This window comes from Netta rufina, assembly GCF_964035555.1.
Source record: "Netta rufina genome assembly, chromosome: 4".
Lineage (NCBI taxonomy): Eukaryota > Metazoa > Chordata > Aves > Anseriformes > Anatidae > Netta > Netta rufina.
The window spans coordinates 60,807,277-60,827,556 of record NC_140127.1 but is presented as its reverse complement, the minus strand read 5'-3'; the positions used below and the strand labels follow the sequence as shown (position 1 = coordinate 60,827,556).

Below are 20,280 nucleotides of genomic sequence, written 5' to 3'. Positions count from 1 at the left end.
CAGTGCTCTTCCACCCAAAGAGATTATCTAATAGACTTACAGTTCCCTACATGACAGTCTAGTATTAGCAGGGGGATGCAGAGCTCAGTGAACATCAGGGGAACTTCAAAATACTGAGGTGTCAAGGTGGTGAAATGGAAGAAGATAACCAAAAGCATGTAAGCACTAAACTGAATGGTGAAGAAAGTAAATCCTCACAATAGACATCAACAGGCACTGAACTGACTTGTCACTCAGGTTTTAATCCTGGGGTTCAAACACACAGTCCTGTGAACAAATAAGCTTGGTAAATGGCAAGTAATATACCATGAATTTATGGAGTTCTTAGAGGAGTATCTTCTGCATTGTTCCCTGGTCTGTCACGATAAACTGACACAATCTTGGCTACTGCATGTACTTCTAGTTCCACATTGTAAGATACAAGCAGAAAGTGTAAGAAAGGAGGGAAAAATGATCAAATTTAATACACAGCTTCTCTACAAGGCACACAACTTTTCAACTCGGAGGACAGAAGAGATTGCCAAGTGAAGATACGTCAGATCTTCAGGAAAAAACAGAACTGGAAGAACCCCAGAACTATTCAAATAGGAAACACCTGTTATCACTTGCCTTTTTACATATATATATATATATATATTTAAAATAATGGTTTAATCTGGTGCTTCCACTTCTTGTTTTAGGACAAGCAAATGAGTCACATGAAATACAGAATCCATAACCAGATGACAGAGATCCACTGAAGTTTTATGTTGCTTCAAAAAAAAAAAAAAGAAAAAAAAACACACAACCACACACCCACCCAAAGTCAACAAGCAGGATCATCTTGTAGGGCAGTTATCAGAACAAAGAAAACTTTCTCTAAAGGATCGAGATGAGTTGTTGAAGGATGAGAGGTATTTTTGAAATGTAAGTATGTATTCATATTTTTCCCCTAGCGGTCCACCACTGGCTGCAGACAACAGGTGCTGCACTAGACAAGTTTGCTCTGGTTTAGTGGAGCTGTTCTTATCCAATGATGCAGAGACACTACTACCACCCCCACTGAGCACAACCCTGACTATACTTTGTTTGAATGGGTTCTAAGGAGTCCTTCCAAGCAGTTTTTCAAACTGGAACAGGAGGAACGGAAAGACTGCTCAAGGAGATCACCAGAGCAGAGAGCTCATTACAGCCCCTACACTGCAACTGGGATTGCACCACACTGCACACAGTAAACTCTGGACAATATCAACTATTAGCAGTCTACATTAGCATGTATATTTGTAGCTGTATTCCCCCCCAACTTGTCTGAACAACAACAACAAAAATCAAATCCACTACAATGACTTGGGTCATTTGTACTCATTGTCCACTAATACTCAGTTTTTACCATGTTAGATAAGTGAGAATATCTGAATAAGAATACAAAATGGGAGGAGGAAACAAACAAACAAAAAAATCAACCTGACACAGTGCATATACACTGCGAATAAGTTTAGGCTAGAAATTAGGACACTTCTAGCCAGAATGGATTTGGAATCCATTTCCAAAAACAAACAAAAAAAACAGAACACTGAAGTTCCTTCACATGGGTACTGATAAGTATGCAGAACCCTCTGATAATAAGACTTCTTGACCTGGCAAGAATGCCAGAGCCTGACATTTCCTGGATAAGGTGATATGAAGAAGCATATACTCCTTTTTCCTCAAGTACCATACAATGCATTATATAACAGCAATATCTGAGGGAAGAATTCTGAAGGAAGTTGACGAAACATTTAGAGAAGACTGATGTCTCTTGGACTGAAGGACTGAAAGTATTATTTATTTGGTGTGCAAGTTTTTGATGTAATGCAAATAAACTATGAAAAAACATACCTGAAAAAATCAAAAGCTAAGAGAATATTTTTGTGGAGACGGTTGTCAAAATTGCTTTAAAGTCAAAGAGAATAGATAAAGGTTTAGAAGTAAACAATCTAGTAATTTTTATTAAGTCAAGGATGGGAAGCTACTGCTCATGGAAGTTGAGGGATGAACAGATAGGGTGGTCCAGGAACAAGAAGATTGAAGGGACATGAACCAGACCCAAAAGGATGTCCACAGTCTGTGTCACTCAGCTGGTAGCATAGCAAACTTTTAAGACTGAATGTGGCCCAGCTGGCACTATGTACAGGGTAGTTTAAGGTAGCAGTGGATCTCGAGTAGATCTTGTTTTTCTTTCCGCCACCAGATGACCTGTGTCCAATCTACAGGTCACAAATGGACAGCTTCTTTCTATAGTCTACATTCTATACGGCAGCAATATCTGTTCATCATTAAAGATACCTAGCAGTTTTGCACCAGTAGTAACTTGGCACAAAATTGTGTAGTTTTAAGAATTAAATTTTTTTTTAATATGATACACAAAGATTTTTGGTATCAGTTATGAAAAGCAGCAGCATATTCAACACTCCTCTGACCTATCAGTGGCTAAGCAAACTAGAAAGCTAGCTTTTAAAGCAGTGGAATTACGACAGTGGTGACTAGTCTTCATATATAAGATTTTAACTAGCCTTTAACTAAGACAGTTTGAAGTGAAGACTTGCAAAGGGAGGAAGATTATATTTAATTTTCAGATTATAAATATTTTTAAGAGCAATCTGTCGTATTTCAGAATAAGACAGCAAAACAGTTGGTATTTCTACTGAAAAGCTCTTTAAACATTAGCGATTGATCTCGAGTCAGCTAGGATGTTCCATACTTAAAAAGCAGGACATTACAAAATTATACAGAACCTGAAAGCTGAGGAACATAATTAAAAGAGGTTACAAATTCAGTCATCTTCTATTTACCACCAGACCTTAAAAAATTCAGAATTCACATCTAGTAACATTTACCCCTCTCACCCCCACAATATAACACATGGTGCTATGTAGATGCAAGTCTACATGGATGTTGAGAACCAAAGACAACCAAAAATAACAGTTGAGACTTCAAATAAATTGTAAAGAATGAAGGATTCATCTCAAAAGGGGTTAATCCAGCTTCAAGATATTACACAGGAACCAGGTCTGTGCCAGAAGTGGACACAAAAATGCTGATGGTGTGCTACATGGGTCTTTGATCTGAGAATTCACATGCAGCTGACCACATCCAATAAAAAGGGATTCAACTTCTATATCTGGATGCGTTTCTGCAGATTCAGAATCTCCTGCTCTTTGTAATACATCATCTACTCCCTTACAGTCTCAAATAGATGAGCCAGTACATCCATCTTCCCTACTCTCTCCTCTCTTCTTCCTGGCTTTTCTATGCCTTTAGCAGATGGAAGGATAAAGTGGTAGATTAGCAGTGACAAAGAGATAGATCACGTAATAGCTTTACACCCTCAAACAAGCTTCTCAGTACCTTCCAGAATATATGGTAGTTAAATTTATAATGCCATCCTACTTTTCAGGAGTTTGATACCAGAAATATGAATCTCACATTCATATCTCTATCAATATTCCAACCTATCAAAGTTTCCCATGTACATAGAAGAAAAAGTTCAAGAATAACATGAAAGACAAGGTCCTAACGAGGACAAAGAAGTTTAAGTTAGTGAAGTCTATAAAGCTCTGGCTGACCTCTACACTGTACATAAACATACTGAACTCTAAAGGTTAGAATAACAACCTTGTTCGAAGCCCTAATACTTGAGTCATATTCAAGAAGAAGGGATCCATTGTAACTATCTATTCAGAACACCCATATAATAGAGCTGAGAAATAAAAAAGGCAGGGGCGGATAAGGGGAAGAGGTACTCATTTTTCCCATTGTGGCTGTAGGCAGTACAAGCCCTGGCTACTTGCCAGGAGCTGGAACACAGCTAGCTTCTCAGAACAAAGTAATCCGATGAATTGATCAGCACGACAAACTCCTATTTCCTGCCTTTACAGGACTACTAGTGCTTACTACCACAGTAAGACAGTTCAGAAGACTCAACAGAAAATTTACCAAGAGGAACAACCACCACAGAGCCCCCTCAGAACCACTTAAAACAGAAGGGCAGTTGGCTACTAGATCAGAGCAGTTCCACCACAGAGGAGAACAAGCAGAAACACATTGTTAGCAGTACTGTAACCTTGCTTTTGTCAACAATTGTTTTGATTGGGATGCTGTTCAGCCAACTCTGTCTCTAGCTCATTTGGAACACCATCAAAAAACTCATTGCTAGAAGTTACTTAAAATCAGAAGCCACTCTGATTCACTCTCTAGCGAAGCCACTTACACTTGACTGAGAAGGAAAAACAGCAGGTACGTAGTAAACTTGACTAGGAAACCGAGCCAAGCTAAACTAGATTTGACCTTTCCTTCCCTTTTCTTTCTGCTGCCACGTTTCTCCTCGTTTGTTAGGTTAGCTTCTTCTGTAAGACTAAATTTTACCATCGAGTTTGTTGGGTAGTTTTAATGAATGAATCCTCATACTGGTCTACACAAACCATGACGAAAGATACAATGAGTGCAGAACAAAAAAAAAATAAAATTGTGGTATGCAACAACACAAAAACAAGTCACCAACTTCAGAGGTCTGTACAGTTACTGAATGCCAGTTCAAAGAAAAAAAACAGATTGAATTGCAATGACAACACATCTCTCAATTTTTTTGGTTTACAGAAGTTACAGCTTAAGCTGTTAGTGCCTACAATGCAAAAAGACCAGCAGAGTTCAAATTTCTCAGCTCACTATCAATCACACAAAAATAAACAGCTACCATATAAGAACATACAATAAGAAAGTTCAAGCTATGCCTAAAACCATAGACAAAGATCACAGCAGTTCCTGGAACACTTAAAACTTGAACTGCTTCCATATACTAATATCTAGGCACAAGGAGCACAAAAACAATCACAGGTTTTATGCGCACTACCGAAGACACGTGTATTTACTTGTATGCTCCAGAACACATTTCTGTTCTGAGGGCAAATAATTCCAGCAGAGCATTGCTTGCATCCCACGTGGTCTGTGCAGCAGGTACTGTTTTGCCTGTCACAAAGGCACGCTCCGTACCACCTTACAGCTGCAGGTTCACAGCCGATCAGCAGACTACTCAGGCATCTGCCACTAAATATACACAACACCGCTGCATCTTCCCCCAACTTTTTAAACTAAGTCCCTGGATGTCATCACCCTACCTTCTATATTGTTTTCCCACATGAACATTACCCTCAGGAATCCCATATCAGACATCCCTTCAAAAACACATAATGACAACAATAGGCCATGACTTCTTGAGAGGAGCTGAGTTGGACAAGGCTTATGAAAAAACATGGAAAAGAAGCTGTTTTAACATTGCTTATTGAAGCACATTTTCCAGAACAAGCAAAGCAAGCCCCACATGTCTTCTCATATTTCAATCTAAAGACAGCTCATGTGATATGCTGCGGCAACCTCCAATGATATATATCCATGCACTGGGTCTAAACATTTTCTTTTTTCCTTACCCTGCTTGTCACATCGCAGCTCAAAGCATGACAGAACCACAGGAAGACGCTACGCTGGTACTACAGCTCACACCTGACAATGACTTTATGGCCACAGTAAGCTTGCTTGCTGTTTAAGGAGCCCAGAGTGCCACAGAAGCAGGTATCATTTTGAGATCGTTCCTGCACACAACCTTGCCAGTGTAACAGAGCATCAGTGCTGGCAGATACTGGCTGCCTGCAGCACTAGCAGACAGACAAGAATCTAACAGATGTACAGTGAAATAGCTGGTTCTGCCACTGTGGCAGCTGTAGGAAGTCACCTACAACTGCGGTGGCATTACAGAACAAACAGCAAAACCCTGTGACATTGTGCAGAGGACCTACAGCCATGGGGAAGGTGGGGACACTCCTGTGTATTATTGCGGGGATAAGGACAGGAAGCAGTTAATGCAGGAGGGCTCCAACAGTGGGGATAATACCAAGTGCAGAATCTACAAGTCTTTGGTTTGGTGGGAATTCCACTTGAGAACTAACTTGTTCAAAAAGAGCAAGCTGCTGCAGAAATGGAAATATTTAAAAAAGCAACTTTCAACCTTTAGTCATCAAAACGAACAGAATTAGATTTACTGATGTACCCTAGTTTAGAAAGCAAAAAGCCTGAAAGAAGTGACACTGAAAGCAAAGGAGATGGCATGATTTGATTTCACAGGCATACCAAAAAGTACATTTTCATTTTGATCAACTTTCAGCTTTCATAAGAAAGCAATTCCAAGGCTATTTCCTGTCAAATGTATGCCCCCGAGCTGTACCAAAGGATCAGGAGAACTTCTATCCTTCTCCTAAATAATGACGCATTTATTTTTTAAGAATTGGTTATTATTAAAATCTTTGATTTCCATACTGAAAGATCATTCCCACTCTTTCATATTTTCACAATACAGTGCAAGGCCCTAGAAAGAAAACTTTGACTTCCATGACTGGAGTTACCTGGCATTTTCCATAAGTCTCTGCTTAACGCAGACAATACCACTGTAATATAAAGAAAAGCACCAGCTCATGCTGTAGATTCTTCATGCAATTCCTAGGCCTCTCCTCTGTGCCCATGCCATGAAAGTTATGTGGGTTCAACATACTTGCCAACACTTCGCCTGTAAAGGCAAAACACTTTGCCAAGTAACGTTGATCTGTGGGGTCGGTGACTGTTTCAGAGAACTGCATAAATCCTGTTTCTTAAGGCTGATTGCAGTCTCACGTTAAATTTATATAGCTTCACATCACCAAAGCCACTTAATCCAGTGGAATGCATATAACCATTTCACACTGCAAAGTTTTAATCAGATAACTTAAAATTCAGGTGTGGTGCCCTTCTGATACACACACACACATATATATATATATATATTTTTTTTTTTTTCCAATTTACACCATCGTGGAATTCACTTGTTGGGTAAGTTAGGTACTTCAACTCCAAACTTTCAGACAGTTTTACATAAACACAGAATTTGGAATTAAGGTATCTTGTTTATTAGCTATATAAAAAGATCATGCCTAGGACAAAACACCTGTAAGCAGGGCTCTGAACAGAACTTGTTGGCATGTCCTGTGCACGATGCACAAACACCTACAGAGTCACGAGCTGCAGATGGCTTCTGAGAGCCTCCAGGTTTGAGCTTGGAGTCATGTAAGAGCTAGGTGCTCTGGAGCAAGGCACATCCAGAAGGAGAAGCCTAGGCATCTTAGGAATGTTAGTGCTCAAAGTAACATACACAAAGCCTACCATCTGAACAGCTATTTCATACGGCATACCTATTGGGGATTCATGTGACTATATTCCACATAACTATAACATGAAGGATTTTTTTGGGCACCTTCAAATACATTTTGATCTCAACTAACAGGTATCAGTGAAATTTAATCACTGTTTTTCTCCAAGTCTTTAAGTGCTTGAACATTTTGACCTGGGACTTAAAGTAATATTCCACGAGTCACTAATTAACACAATAGCTTGGCAAGAAACAAGCTTTTAATTCTTAAACTCACGTAAACATTCAAGTCTGCAATGAGGTTTTGACAGATGAACAAAAACCCATTCAGCAATCAAACCCTTCGAGCAGAGGTCCCTAACCGTTACTGACCCTCAAGCAAACAGTACACTTCAGACAACCGAGTTATTTTCATCGTGCTGCTGTGGATACGAACAATCTGTTGACTATTAGCCTCAAGCTGGGCAATCAGTGTCTTGGAAGGATTACCTCTGGCTCAGTTTACCATTTCCATAAAGCATGTGGGTGAGGCATCCCTCACATATAAAGGATTTCAAGGTGCTTAAGCAACACCATAGCACAGAAATGTGTCAGATTTAGCATCAATATAGCAAACAATGTAAGAAATCAAGAAGTTGTTCATCCAAACAGCTGGCAGATGACATGTTGAAGGAATCTCTGCTTTCCTGCGTCACCCTCTTAACATACTGCTTGACAAACTACAGTCCACAATGTCACATCACCTTTCAACAATTTTGGTAATAAAAAATGCTAAGGGTAGAAAGACATGAGATGTGGGTGTTTTTAGGATTGACATTAAGCTACCTCAAGCACTGGTGGACTACTACTTTGCTACATCATTTTCATCACTTTGCTACACAGGTATGACTCTTGAAAAAGGTGGAGGAAAAAAACAAAGAGCTATACCAAATATCAATCATATTCACCACTTCCCCCTCCCTCTTGTTGCTGTTTCAGCCATGAATTGAGCAATTGTTTAGACATTCCAGTTAACACTAGCTTTGGTAAGACTCTTCTGATCTTCAGGAATACTTTGCTGAGGGAGAATAATTAACTATTTCTACTTCAAAAGTTAATTAGCACCAATACAGGGGGTTACTTTGCAGAAGTTAATGCTGCAGAATTTCAAAGCATTCAAAATAAAAGCAGTTAAGTGTACTCTACCTCCATTACACTGACTACCTACCCACTTCCTTACCACTGTGTTTACACTTTCTCTCAGATAAGGGCTACTCAACAGGCATGCCAAGTAACAGTTCTCAACAGAGACAGCTCTTGACTAACTATTAAACCATAACCCATGCCCCTCCTCCTCGGCAGGAGCTAATCATAATGTGGGGCTCCTTTCTATTAATTAATTTTTGCATATGAGTATATGAAGAAATTATATCCTAAAAAAACATTTCAAGTGGAATGAGAGCACAAAGCGATAACACAGTGGAGTCTGTGTAAAGTGTAAGTAATTATTTTCTGGTTTTACACATAACGAATCTCAGTGAAAGAGCAACCGCAAAGCAACTTGGAAGAAGTTTCTCAAACACAACGGATCTGCCCAGCAGAGGTCCCAGTCTACAGTGACATTTTATCTTACAGAGAGTTCATTGCATTTCTTCGTAGTCCTCGTCCGTGCTGGTCATGTGCCACTGTGTTCCTTGAATGCATCTGATAGCACCCTGCTACAGCTCAAAGTCCCTTCAGTTATCAACTATCACGCAGGCTTTTAGGATCCCAGTTTAGATTTAAAAAGGAAATGTCATCAAGCAAGATGTAACCAGAGGAGCGGATGCTTCATATATAATTCGTGCGAGGTATCGGCCCGTCAGCTTTAGCAGTGCACCGTGATGTCTGTGCCTGCGAACTAGCGCTTTTTATGTATTCTAATTAAATTTCATCCTTTCCACAGAAGTGAGAGATGAGTATAGGAGTATGTGGAAACGCATTTTGTTTTCTAAAGAGCGTTATGTTAAATGGGAAAGGTTAATGAAGTGCACTATGTACAGGTGCAGTAGTACACACACAGGTGTTTGACAGCACACACGAAGGAGCCACCAGGCTCCCCAAAACACGCAGCAGCAGCACCAGGACAGGGTCACCCCTCGGTCACCCCCTTCCAGGGCTCTGCCCGCCGGCCCTTTGGGACCGAGGCTTTTTGGGGCCGGAGCAGGGCGAGCTCCGTCGAGAGAAGCGAGCGGCCCCGGGCACGTGGGCGCCCCAAAACATAAGGAAAAAAAAAACACAAAAACAATAAAAGGAGCGGGGGGGGTAGGAGGAAAGAGAGCACAGGCACAAAAGCCCGGAGCCGAAGCGAGGAGCGGGCGGCGCAGCGCGCACCGGGGCAGGCGCCGGGCGCGGCCCCGCAGGTACCCGGGAGCGCGCCCCCGCCCCGCCCCGCCCGGGAACGGCGCCAGGGCCCCGCGCGCCCCCGCGGGAGGGGGCGTCACGTGACCCGAGGGGGGAACCTCGCGGCCGGGGCAGCCCCGGGGTGGGAGGGAGGGGGCGGGGGGGGGAGTGAGGGAGAACTGCCGTCGCCATGACAACTTCCCGGGGGGAGGGAAAACTTCAAATCCCAACCGTCAGTGCAGGAGCGGCTGGCTCTTAAAGGCGCACACACACCACCCCCGCCGCTCCCCCCCCCCGCCTCCCCGCTCAGACACCCGCGATGGAAGAAGGGGCGGAGGTGGGGGGGGCGGCGGGGAGCCGAGACAAAAGGAGCCGGAGCCGGGGAAGGGGGCGAAGACAGGGCCCGGGCGGCCCGCAGCCGAGCCGCGGCGCCCACCCCGCGCTGCCCGTTGGCGGCTCAGGAGACCTCGGCTCGCCCCCCAACCGCCCCTCACCGCCGCTGCCAGCCGGAGGGGGAGGCTCGGTCTGGGGCTGCCATGCCCGCTCCCCGCCGCGGAGCCCCCCGAGCTTTCAGCGCCCCGCTCCCCGCCCGCAGCCCCCTCCCGGCGCTTACCCACACAGTGCATGAGCCGGTGCCGCCAGGAGTCGAGTTCGCGGCGGACTCCCCTGCGCTCCGCCGTGCAGCGGGGGCTCCGGCACTGCGAGGAGGAGGCGGCGGCGGCAGGAGGAGCGGGAGCCGCGGCGGCCATTCTGTCTGTTCCCTTTTCCATCTGCCTCTGACCTCACGCCCGCTCATTTACATACGAGCGCGCGCTCCCCCCCCTCCTTCAAACCTCAGCGAGCGCGTGCCCGCGCCCGTCCGCCCCCCCCCCCCCCCCCCACCTCCTCCCTTAGCATCCGGGGCGGGGAGCGCGCGCGCGCGCCGCCTGGCGGGGTGATTGACACGTGTCCACCCCCTCCTCCCTTCCCGCCTTCCGGGCTCCTCACCGCCCCCCCCTCCGCTCCCTCTCCCCGCTCCGGGTCGGTAACCGGGCCGCCATCCGCCCCCCCCCGCCCCGCTTCCCATCGATGTCCCCCCCCCCCCTCCGGCCTACAAATCCCGAAGGGCAGCGCGCCACCTGCTGCAGCCCCGCGGGGGGAGGTGGTGCAGCAAAGCATGCCGGGAGTTGTAGTCCGCTGAGGGGAGCCGGGAGGGGGGGAGCTGAACGCCCATCCCGGAGCCGTCCCCAATGGGGGCCGTAAGTGGCAGTAAGCGGCCAGCAGCAGCTCGGCAGCTTCCTCGCTTCCTTCTCCACCTCAGATCTGTTGCGAGCGCTTCGTGTCTTTTATTTGCCCTGAACTTCCAACAGTCACCAGCTTCGCCTCAGAAACAGCGAAACCCAAGGCAACTCTTGCAAGGCATCGTCAGAGCCCACACAGAGTAAAACACAACCGTGTGAGGATAGAATGCATCGGTTTCAAACTAATAATAAACTCTGAAGGAAAAACTATTAAAAATGTATATATATATATATATATATATTATTCTTCACAAATGGGCTTAAGAAATCTGTTTGTGCTTTTGCTACTCGTGCAAAACTTTGCAGATATTTCCTTCTGAACTTGTTGAAGATGCTTTTCTGGGCAAGGGACGTGTTCAGGGATTGCCTGCAAATGAAGATCACCTTTGTTTCCACTGGAATGAACTGAGCTTTTGTATCAGATGACAGGTCACGTCTTTTATCCCTTTTTTTTTTTTTTTTTTCCCAAAGAGATTTTATAAAAATAAACTTGGTCATTTGTGTAAAGCAGCTAATAGAGCTTAATGAATTCAGCACACAGCAATTTTAAAAACTATTCATTTAATTGAACCCCGGAGGTTATCATAGTTTCATATGGACACAAATGTCCTTCATCTGAAGAGTTTTTTTTTTTTTTTTTTTTTTTTTTTTTTTTATGCCTATGTTTAAATAAAGAATTGACAAGACACCACCCCCACCTCCTTTTGTTCATTTATACAATTTTTGCTCTAGTTGCAAGTCCCATTCGAGAGACTTCTCCAGGCACTGCAGGAAAAAAGAACTAAACATGGCTGACCAAGCTGGAGGGCAAATTTCAGGGAGAGGGAGGGAAGGCAAAAGAATTTCAAACTGCCTCGACTTTGTATTCCTAGGCCTTCTGAAAATACTGCCTAGATGTCAGACATGCTAGACACTAGGTATTGAACAGCTCTCTCCCTTTGAGATGCTTTATTCTTCCAAATCTAAAACTAAAGCAGGCAACCTAAGGATCTTGTTTAGTTGAACCCTCAGGGGTGTTGTTTTTAAATTAATTGTATTGGTTTTCCTTCTGTATCAAAATGACTTCCCAGCCAGGAGATTACTGCTTGCATGGACTTGGACTTCATTTTATAGAAGCGATTCCACTGTCGTGAACAAGGAAACTCCAAGACTGACTGAAGGCAGAGCCAGGGGCAGTGAGGGCTAATTTTAACTTGGTTCATTTTAGCTGCCTATCCTAGCTAATTTTTCTGGGATCAGAGAGTCAGTTAACTTAGAAATGGCTCTGGAGGCAAAGTCCAGTACAATTTTGTTTAAAGCTATAAGAATTACTATTATGGTCTTTAGGCATGTTTCATCTCTCATATATTAATTTGTGGATAAAGACAAAATAAAATTGTCACAGGAGCTTATCTACAACCCTATCACAATCTGAAATGTTGATTTTTTTTTTAAATGCATATTGGGGAGATTGAACTGTCTTATTGATACATTACAAAACTGTTCGTCACCAAAACCTCTTTATAATTAATCCCCAAAGATGAAATTCACTCCTGTACAGACAGCTTCGCGTGGCTCTTTGTCACATAAGCACTGCTCTGTGGAAACTGGGAGTAAGGATGAAGTGTAATTAAAACAGTCTAACTTGAACAGACAAAGCCTTTGCAGATGGTATCTTGAAATGAGTATGTCCTGAAATGGTGAACCTCCCCCCTTAAATGAACACAATTTGTAAATCTTGAAATTGTCAGTGTTTCTGGTAAAACAAAAAGTGTTAAATAATGAATTGTACAATAGCTTTATGAATGAGTATTGCAGAGAACTATTAATATTTGAAAGATAAATGACAACAGAAAACAAGGGTTTAAAAAATAAATGCTAGGGGAGATTTCACAATAAACACTGACGTGATCATTTGGGTAAAGGATCTAGCTAAATGGAAGAAGTGATATTTAATAATCACTGTGAATATTAGGTTACCAAAACATAACTGCTTAAATCTATATGCAATATACATATTCCAGTGATTTAGTACATTATAAAGATGCATAAGATCACAATCTTATATGCTAAAATACCGTGAACTTCACAGATTTAGGCTGATGCACTGAACTGTGAAATGCTGAATAGCCAACAAATGTTTAATTCTGCTGCTTCCCCTAAGGGATAGCAGCTTCCACCCAAGAGAGGTAAGCACAGACAGCTAGCAAATGATAAATATTTTGCCACTGTGGTTTGATATGTATGGTTTAGGGCATAACTGATCCACCTACTCTTTCAGCTACTGCCAGCAGATACCTCCACTATTCCAGGTTTGATATACAGCCTACTCTTTTTCCTCCAGTGAAGGAGGAAAGTAGCCTCCAGCAGCAGAAACCAGACCTGCAGCTGTAGTGCAGTGCAGCAGGAGTGCTATGAGAAACCTGCCCATGGCAGCAAGCAGCCTAGCCCATGTGAAAAGATTATGACTAATCTAATAGTTCAGAATTAGAATTTCATAACATCCTCAATCAGTATGAAGTCACACAAAAATAGCTTTAAAAACATAACTACGTTTATAAAGGTTGAAATCCTTTACAGTTGCAGACGTCTGGGTTTAGGGGCTCCATGTGCCTTACAACAAATCTTAAATCTGAGACATTTTCCTTGCAGAATACTTGGTGTTCAGTGACTGCGTGTTTCAGGAGTATATAAAATGAAAAATACTGCTCTCTCTTAATTACAGGGTCTGCCTTTGGGAATTTCATCAGCATCAGTTGATATTGCTTTCAATATAGGTGCACAATTGTGTATTTGCACAGGTTAATAGAAAGCCAGCCAAGGTGAATTTCAAAATGAACAATAACATTTTTGGCCAAAAACTTCTCCTTGAATCTCTGCCTATAAAAAAAGACCAAGAAATTCATAAAGTGAAGCTTACCTTAAGTAGAAAGGCAGCACTAAGCCAATCAAGCCAGTGCTATACTTGAGCTCATGTTGTTGACCTAATTCTAAGCACATGAAACCTGATTATTGCAGACAGATGACTGTTTTTCACAAACATCCATATCTGTCATAAAGCAAGGTAAAAAATGGAAAAATGCTTCTTGTGTGTTCTTAGTGCTCTTAAAGCGGTGAGGACCAAAATAGGTAAAAAGAAAAGTTTGCATGTGAATTGCTGTTTTCTTACCAGACCATCTAACCAACTTATCTAAAAGCAGCCAAGCTTTCAAGAACACGAATATTCTTCATGTCCTATCTACTTTAACTATACTAGCTGATTTAATAGAGATGTAACAGCCATGCATCAAACTAGCCTTGTTTGGAGCAAGCAAGGCTTGCAATAAAACCATACAGTAAATATTTATGATAGATACACTCAGTTTTACATGGTTAACTAAGACATTTATAGAACTTTCATTTTATACCATTTTGGAACACAAAGTGAAATTTTCCTGTATTCCTTTCAGATCTGAGTTTATCACTACTCTTTAGAGGCTCAGAGTCTGGTGATGCTCCCCTCTGACAAGGAGCTATGGAGAAAATTCATCTACTCTAATTACAGCATGATGGCAGAAAGTTCCCTTGCAGGGTTGAAGAAAGGAATTGCCTCCAGAACAACTCATGCAAACGATGCAGGTACCACATGCATAGCTGTGGTCTGCAAGGCCCTCTCTGTGAGTGTTACCTTCCTCTTGAGTGCACATGGTACATAAATAAATTATTTGTTAGTTCCCAAGATGGAAAGCCTTCCCAAAGCAGCAGTGGGCCAGAATGAGGAGAGGAAAGGAAATCTAGTACTTCACACATGTCCACATTATGTACACTGCCTCAGACTCATCAAATGTGTGATAATTTAGGATGTTTGCTGAACGAAGAAGTGACGTGGGTCAGGTTGAATGGGTTACCACAGTTGTAGAGATAACTACCCTGTGACTTTTGAAAGGGGAATAGTATTCATCTGTAGCAGATATACTCTGTGTGAAGAATTTTATGGGTGATCCTCAATGGGTGCCAATTGGTTAAATCAAAAGTGGTTGCTTCAAACACAGTGGTTGCTCTCAGGAGATTGGTTGTTACCTTATTCATTTAGTAACTTATTAAAATACTTAAATAAATCCACTAGGTATAGCTACAATTCCATTTTTTCTTACAGTTAAGCAGACAACAGTCATGTTTCAGCCTGCACATAATTTTAATAAATTTAGTGATACATTGAAGCCAAGATTTTGAATCAGCTCAGACCTATTAATTATCAAGAGGTAAATGTATTTAAAAAAACAGCAGACATAACACACCAAATGAAACACAACCCTGAGAGTGAAACAGAAGCCAGAGAGTTGCACACAGGAAGCATCCCTCCAATGGTTGTTAGTCCCCCTTTGCTTTCCTTTCCAGTGTGCTGCACTGTCACACCAACTGATACAGCATCATTTGTCCTCCTTTATTTGGTTTTCAAAGGCCCAGCTATGAACCAGCCATTTCACCATCCGAACTGCTGTCAATAGTGAGACAGAAATGGGGTGACAGAGACTTGTGGAATATTTCTGTTTTGCCTAATACTTGATTATTCACCTCCCCATGCTTTCACAAGAACTGTAAGTGCTCAGAGCTATTTGGTATCCTTCTCAACATGTTCCAGAGAAGTCATTTCCCTTTCCAAGTTTCCCTGTTTTCATTCCTCCTCTGAATTCTATGCCTCTTTTTTTTTTTTTCTTTCTTTTTTTTTTTTTTTTTTCTCTCTGTAACAATATAATTCACAGTGTGCTTTATCTTGCTTTCTAACATGCAAATGTGCTCAGGTTTCCAGCATAATAGATGATTCTTCAGAAGCAAAAATGTTTGAAAAAGAAGAGGAAATATCTCTCATTATTTCTGCATGACAAAGCTAAAGTTGGCATTTTAATATTCTGCTTCCCTCGTTCAAATCTGACTGATCATACCATGGTAAATTCTCTGCTTCCCGACTCTGCTCTGCTAAACAAACTCATTTAAAATAAACAACTCCTTAGGCAGTCAACAAAGGTTGGACCAAAACTGACTGCAAAACATCACTATGGGCTATAGGATTCAGGATAAAGATTTTTAATACTGATTTCCACAGTTTTTTTTTTTTTTTTTAATCTGAGTAGAATTAATTTATGGGCTTCTGAGCAGCAGAAGTATCATCCTCATCCTGTGACAGTAATGCCATCTTTTATGGCTCAAATAACAACCCATCAAAGTACTTGCAAGCTGCAGACCAGAACATGAAACAACACATGGCCTAAACCTACCTTCCCCTTCACCATCCTTTCAGAGTGGACGGGCACAAGTTGTATGATGTTGGTTTTGGTGGCCCAATCTGTGCCACACTTTTCCTGCTTATGTAGCCAAGGGGTCATTTTCTCATCACACACACTTTACTATGCAAAAGTGCATGTGTATGAGGGCTGCAATCCATTTAGACAAAGCTGTAGAGCTGGAGAAAACAAAACAAAACAAAACAAACAAACAAAAAAAAACAACCAAACCAACCAACCAACCAAAAAAACGACGATTTTTATGGCAAGCTGAGCATATGTGATCATAACAGTTCCCAAAATGTTACTTCATAGCATCACTTCTCAAAGCAGAGCTACATTTTGGTAGACATTACGGTAGAAAAAAAGAAAGAGTTTTAAAGAATACATGCTTGCAAGGTGATATTATTTGCTAATATGCAAAATAAGTGAAAGATTCTGTGTTTTTATCTTTTAAAAGCCAATCACAGTACTTTGCAAGTAGAAATATAACAACTTTTGTTCAGTGCTGATTTAAAACATTTATTATTTTTAAGTGTTTTTCTGAGGATGATATATCCTATGTTTCAGCATGAACCTGACAGAAAAAGGTGTGTAAGTGAAAGGAGACAGCTTGAAATAATAATAAAAAGAAAAAATAATAAAAAAAGAGGAAAATATAGTCTTCTATAGATTAAGCTGCTGTTTTAACACGTCATTATATGACTATTAAAATTAAATTTAGAGGGAAGGTAAAATCCTATATATATGCCTAAGTGATGTCTCCATAGCACTATCTGTCAAATATGGCTGTTTTTTTCCTTCCATTTAAACTGTTATCCTATGTTCCACACAGCTGAGTAATGTCACTCACTCTCTCTAAAGTTTCCCAAGTGGCTAAGTAATTTAAGTATGCCATCACCAGAGCAACTCTGCAGCTGAAAATATACTGCCATTAAACCCAGAGAGAATAGATCGCTAATTGCAGCTTAATATTAGAGATAGACATGAAATACTGAGCCAGTCATCAGGGCAACGTGCTGGTAATCCAAACTTACACTAGTGAAAAGACAAAGAACTGTTTACTGTCATCATGAATGACTTCTACAATTATGCTAGCTAAGTACTCCCTAAAACTAAATACCGCAAGGGCTGCCAGCTCTGCTGTGGACCACAGATTAATTACAATTTAAGCTAAGGAGGATATTGTTTCTCCAATACTACTCTTCCTTGTGTGGGACATCACACTGGGTAGGTTTTCCTATAGTTTTTGGCATTGTCTGCTATTTCATAGCCAACCAAACCAGCACCCACAGTGGGAGGTGTCAGGAAATGAGACTGGAAGGCTCATCGGTCACTTGAGTAAAGCAGCTTATTTCCTGGAACATCGCTTGCACAGTTATTACCTCTTGAAACTGAGCTTTTCATGGTTTGATTTAAGACAACTATTTTTATTACATCTGTAAACTTCATCTTATCAGTTTTATGTATAACCTTTCTCTTAGCTGAATTGTCTGTGTTTTAGGTTATGTTACATTCTGAATCCCCACTTAACTCCCTCCTCCCTCCTTTCCCACCAGTTCCATCTCTTCCATTTTCAAGCTAAACATCTCAAACTGAAAAAAAAAAAAAAAAGTAGAAGAAAAAGAAAGGAGGAACATTGTGGATGAAATGCCCCACTTCTGTAGTGAAATAAAAAGACAGCAATACAATTTCTCAGACCAAAATTTATTTGAAAATAAGGACCTCGCTAGATCAGTGTTATTGGGTTTAGTTTGCTGTGGCCTTCACATAACAGTTCTTGAAATGCTTGTTTGCTTTTCTGCAATTCTCAATATTTATCTTTTTATGTGATTTTAATCATTTTCAGTACTGCTGTAAGGAAACAAAAATCAAATTTATATTTCACAAAAAACAGATAATACATTTAATGTAACTGTGATTTTCTTATTGTACCTCTTTTCAAATGTACGTTTTGAAATCAAAGATAAGGAATGATTTTTATGTTCATTTTATTTTTCAGTAGCTTTTCTGAAACTTGATTTTCTGATTTTCTTATGTTTTCTGGCAGTACAGTTTTTCCCATTAATTTGTAAAGACTATTTTGTATTATGTTAATTCACACAAATTAATAGAAAAAATAGAGATTCACATTGAGTATTCCTTTTTTGGGGGACTGTATGAAGTAATCTCCTCAGATAACCAAAACTGAAGTCACTAGGATAAATATTGCAGACCAAACAGTTCCTCATTGGACTCCTGCTGAGAAAGTAGGATGGCCATGTAGATCTACTATGGATCACCACAAGAAATCGTGCAATGTTGCTATTGTCATTTTCCATAATTTGGTCACCCCTAAATGGCCTTATTCCTTCCAGTTATTCATGGGTTCAGATGCCGACTGAATGAATCTTTTCCTCCTCTATCTTATGCAAGTCCACTTCCTGAAAGCAAAACATTTATTTCTTCCCTTTCCTCTTGTTTAGAATTCAAGACTTTAGGCTTTCACCATTTGCCATGAAGAACACTTTCACAGCTAGTTATCTACATTCCCCAGCAATGTGTGCCCACAGCAGGCAGCGAAGAAGGCTGGCCAGGAAGTGTGGGTCTGAAAGCCCTGTAGCCATGGCAGAGTAAGGCTGGGATCCTGCTCCTTCCAGTCTGGGTCCTGTGCCACAGTGATCCAGACATATTTCTTCTCCATCCAGTCTGTAGAATTTCTTTGAAGTGGAAGTCAAAAGTCTCCCATCTTCACTTGATTCCATAATCTTGGGCTTAAGAAAATAAAAGATTTTGTGATATGAATGTAAGAATCGACAATGTTTTGGTAGAGACGCTGTCGTAACTCTAATGTTTTACTATTTATAATAAGTAAAATAAAAAACAATAGACTTACGTGTTAAACAAGTAAATGTTGTTACATGCGGGTTTCACAATACTGAGTACTTGCATAGACTTGTGACAAGTCCTCCCCCATTTAGATTGATTCTCTTATTCTTAGGCAATCTCACAATCAGCTTTTCTAAACATTTGTCAGCCTGGTGTTAGTGCCATAAAATAGATTCTGGTGTTATTCAAATAATCCTTCAGGCTGGAGAACCTGAAAGGAGGTGCTGGGAATGCCTTTAACCAGTAGCTTTTGTTGCTGCTGGTTAAAGTGGGCTCTAATCTTTTATCTTTTTATCTATAGTACTATGAAACTGGAATAGAATTAGTTACTTGTAAAATCCAAAGCAATTTTGATCTTGATCTTATTCTAATTTACTTATTTATTTGCTTTGAAGGTGGCAATTTTCTAGTGACGCTATCTGCAGTCCACAGGTTTGAAGAAGTTATGAGAGGTCACATGCTTCCAGTAGTAACTCAGCTATTTCACTCTGAAATTCATCTAGAACTCAAGTGAAGACGCAAGCCTTGATGACTTATTTAGTGTTTATTTAGCAACTTGTTCCATAGATCTTCCACAGCCACTTTGATTTCAGAAAAGTCCGATGCCAAGTTCCCTCCTACCAGAAAAAAGGCTCAGCATAAGTATCTCTCTAGCTTCTGCCACATCCAACATCAATGCAAGAACTCACTAAGCTCCTCAGCAGTGTCTTCATCCCCTGTGAGTGCTCCTTTTTATACAAGGAGGACACCTTCTAAAATAAATCTCAGTTCCATTTCTATGCCGACCTTGCACAACTGCTTTACGTTATTATCGGCAATAGATTATTGGAAATAAAATCTTTTCACTCCTAGGATCCATATTTCCTATCAGTAAAAATTAAAAAAAAATAAAATTAAAACATCTTGCACTTCCTTTGTAGCATAGAAATGCTAGCTTGCTGGTAACTAATACTCCTCTCCCTTTATTTTCACATGTGGGCAATCAGTTGGTTAAGAGTAGGGGAAAATAATAAAACATGTAACGTCCTAAATATTTAAGCCAATTCTGTACCCAGTGAAGGGATAACAGTACGAAGTTTCCTACCTCCAAACAATTAAGAACATTTATTGAATTTAACCATTGAATGCCCATTCTACTCTTACTGTTTCATTTAGCTCTGCAAAGAAAAGAAATCACTGCATTGTTTTTTCCTATGACACCCACTCTCCTGCTATTCCCAGCTGCACAAATCTTTTGGTTAAAACAACCCTACTTTCTCTTGTTAAAGATACCTAAGTACACTGTGCTTAATGTTTAAACAGCTCCATGTGTACCCAATTATGAAAGCAATTAATTTAGTCAAAG

The 20,280-nt window shown here is 41.0% G+C and overlaps 1 protein-coding gene across 1 annotated transcript in view; it reads right to left on the bottom strand.

Moving 5' to 3' along the window:
• The window catches only part of LCORL (ligand dependent nuclear receptor corepressor like), a gene marked incomplete at its 5' end in the record, with an annotated part of 66,823 nt that extends 56,506 nt beyond the window's left edge, over positions 1–10,317 (bottom strand). The window contains one exon of the mRNA XM_084286535.1: positions 10,161–10,317. Within this exon, the coding sequence (XP_084142661.1) occupies positions 10,161–10,317 (157 nt within the window). The remainder of the gene's footprint in view (positions 1–10,160) is intronic.
• Positions 10,318–20,280: the final 9,963 nt, after the last annotated feature.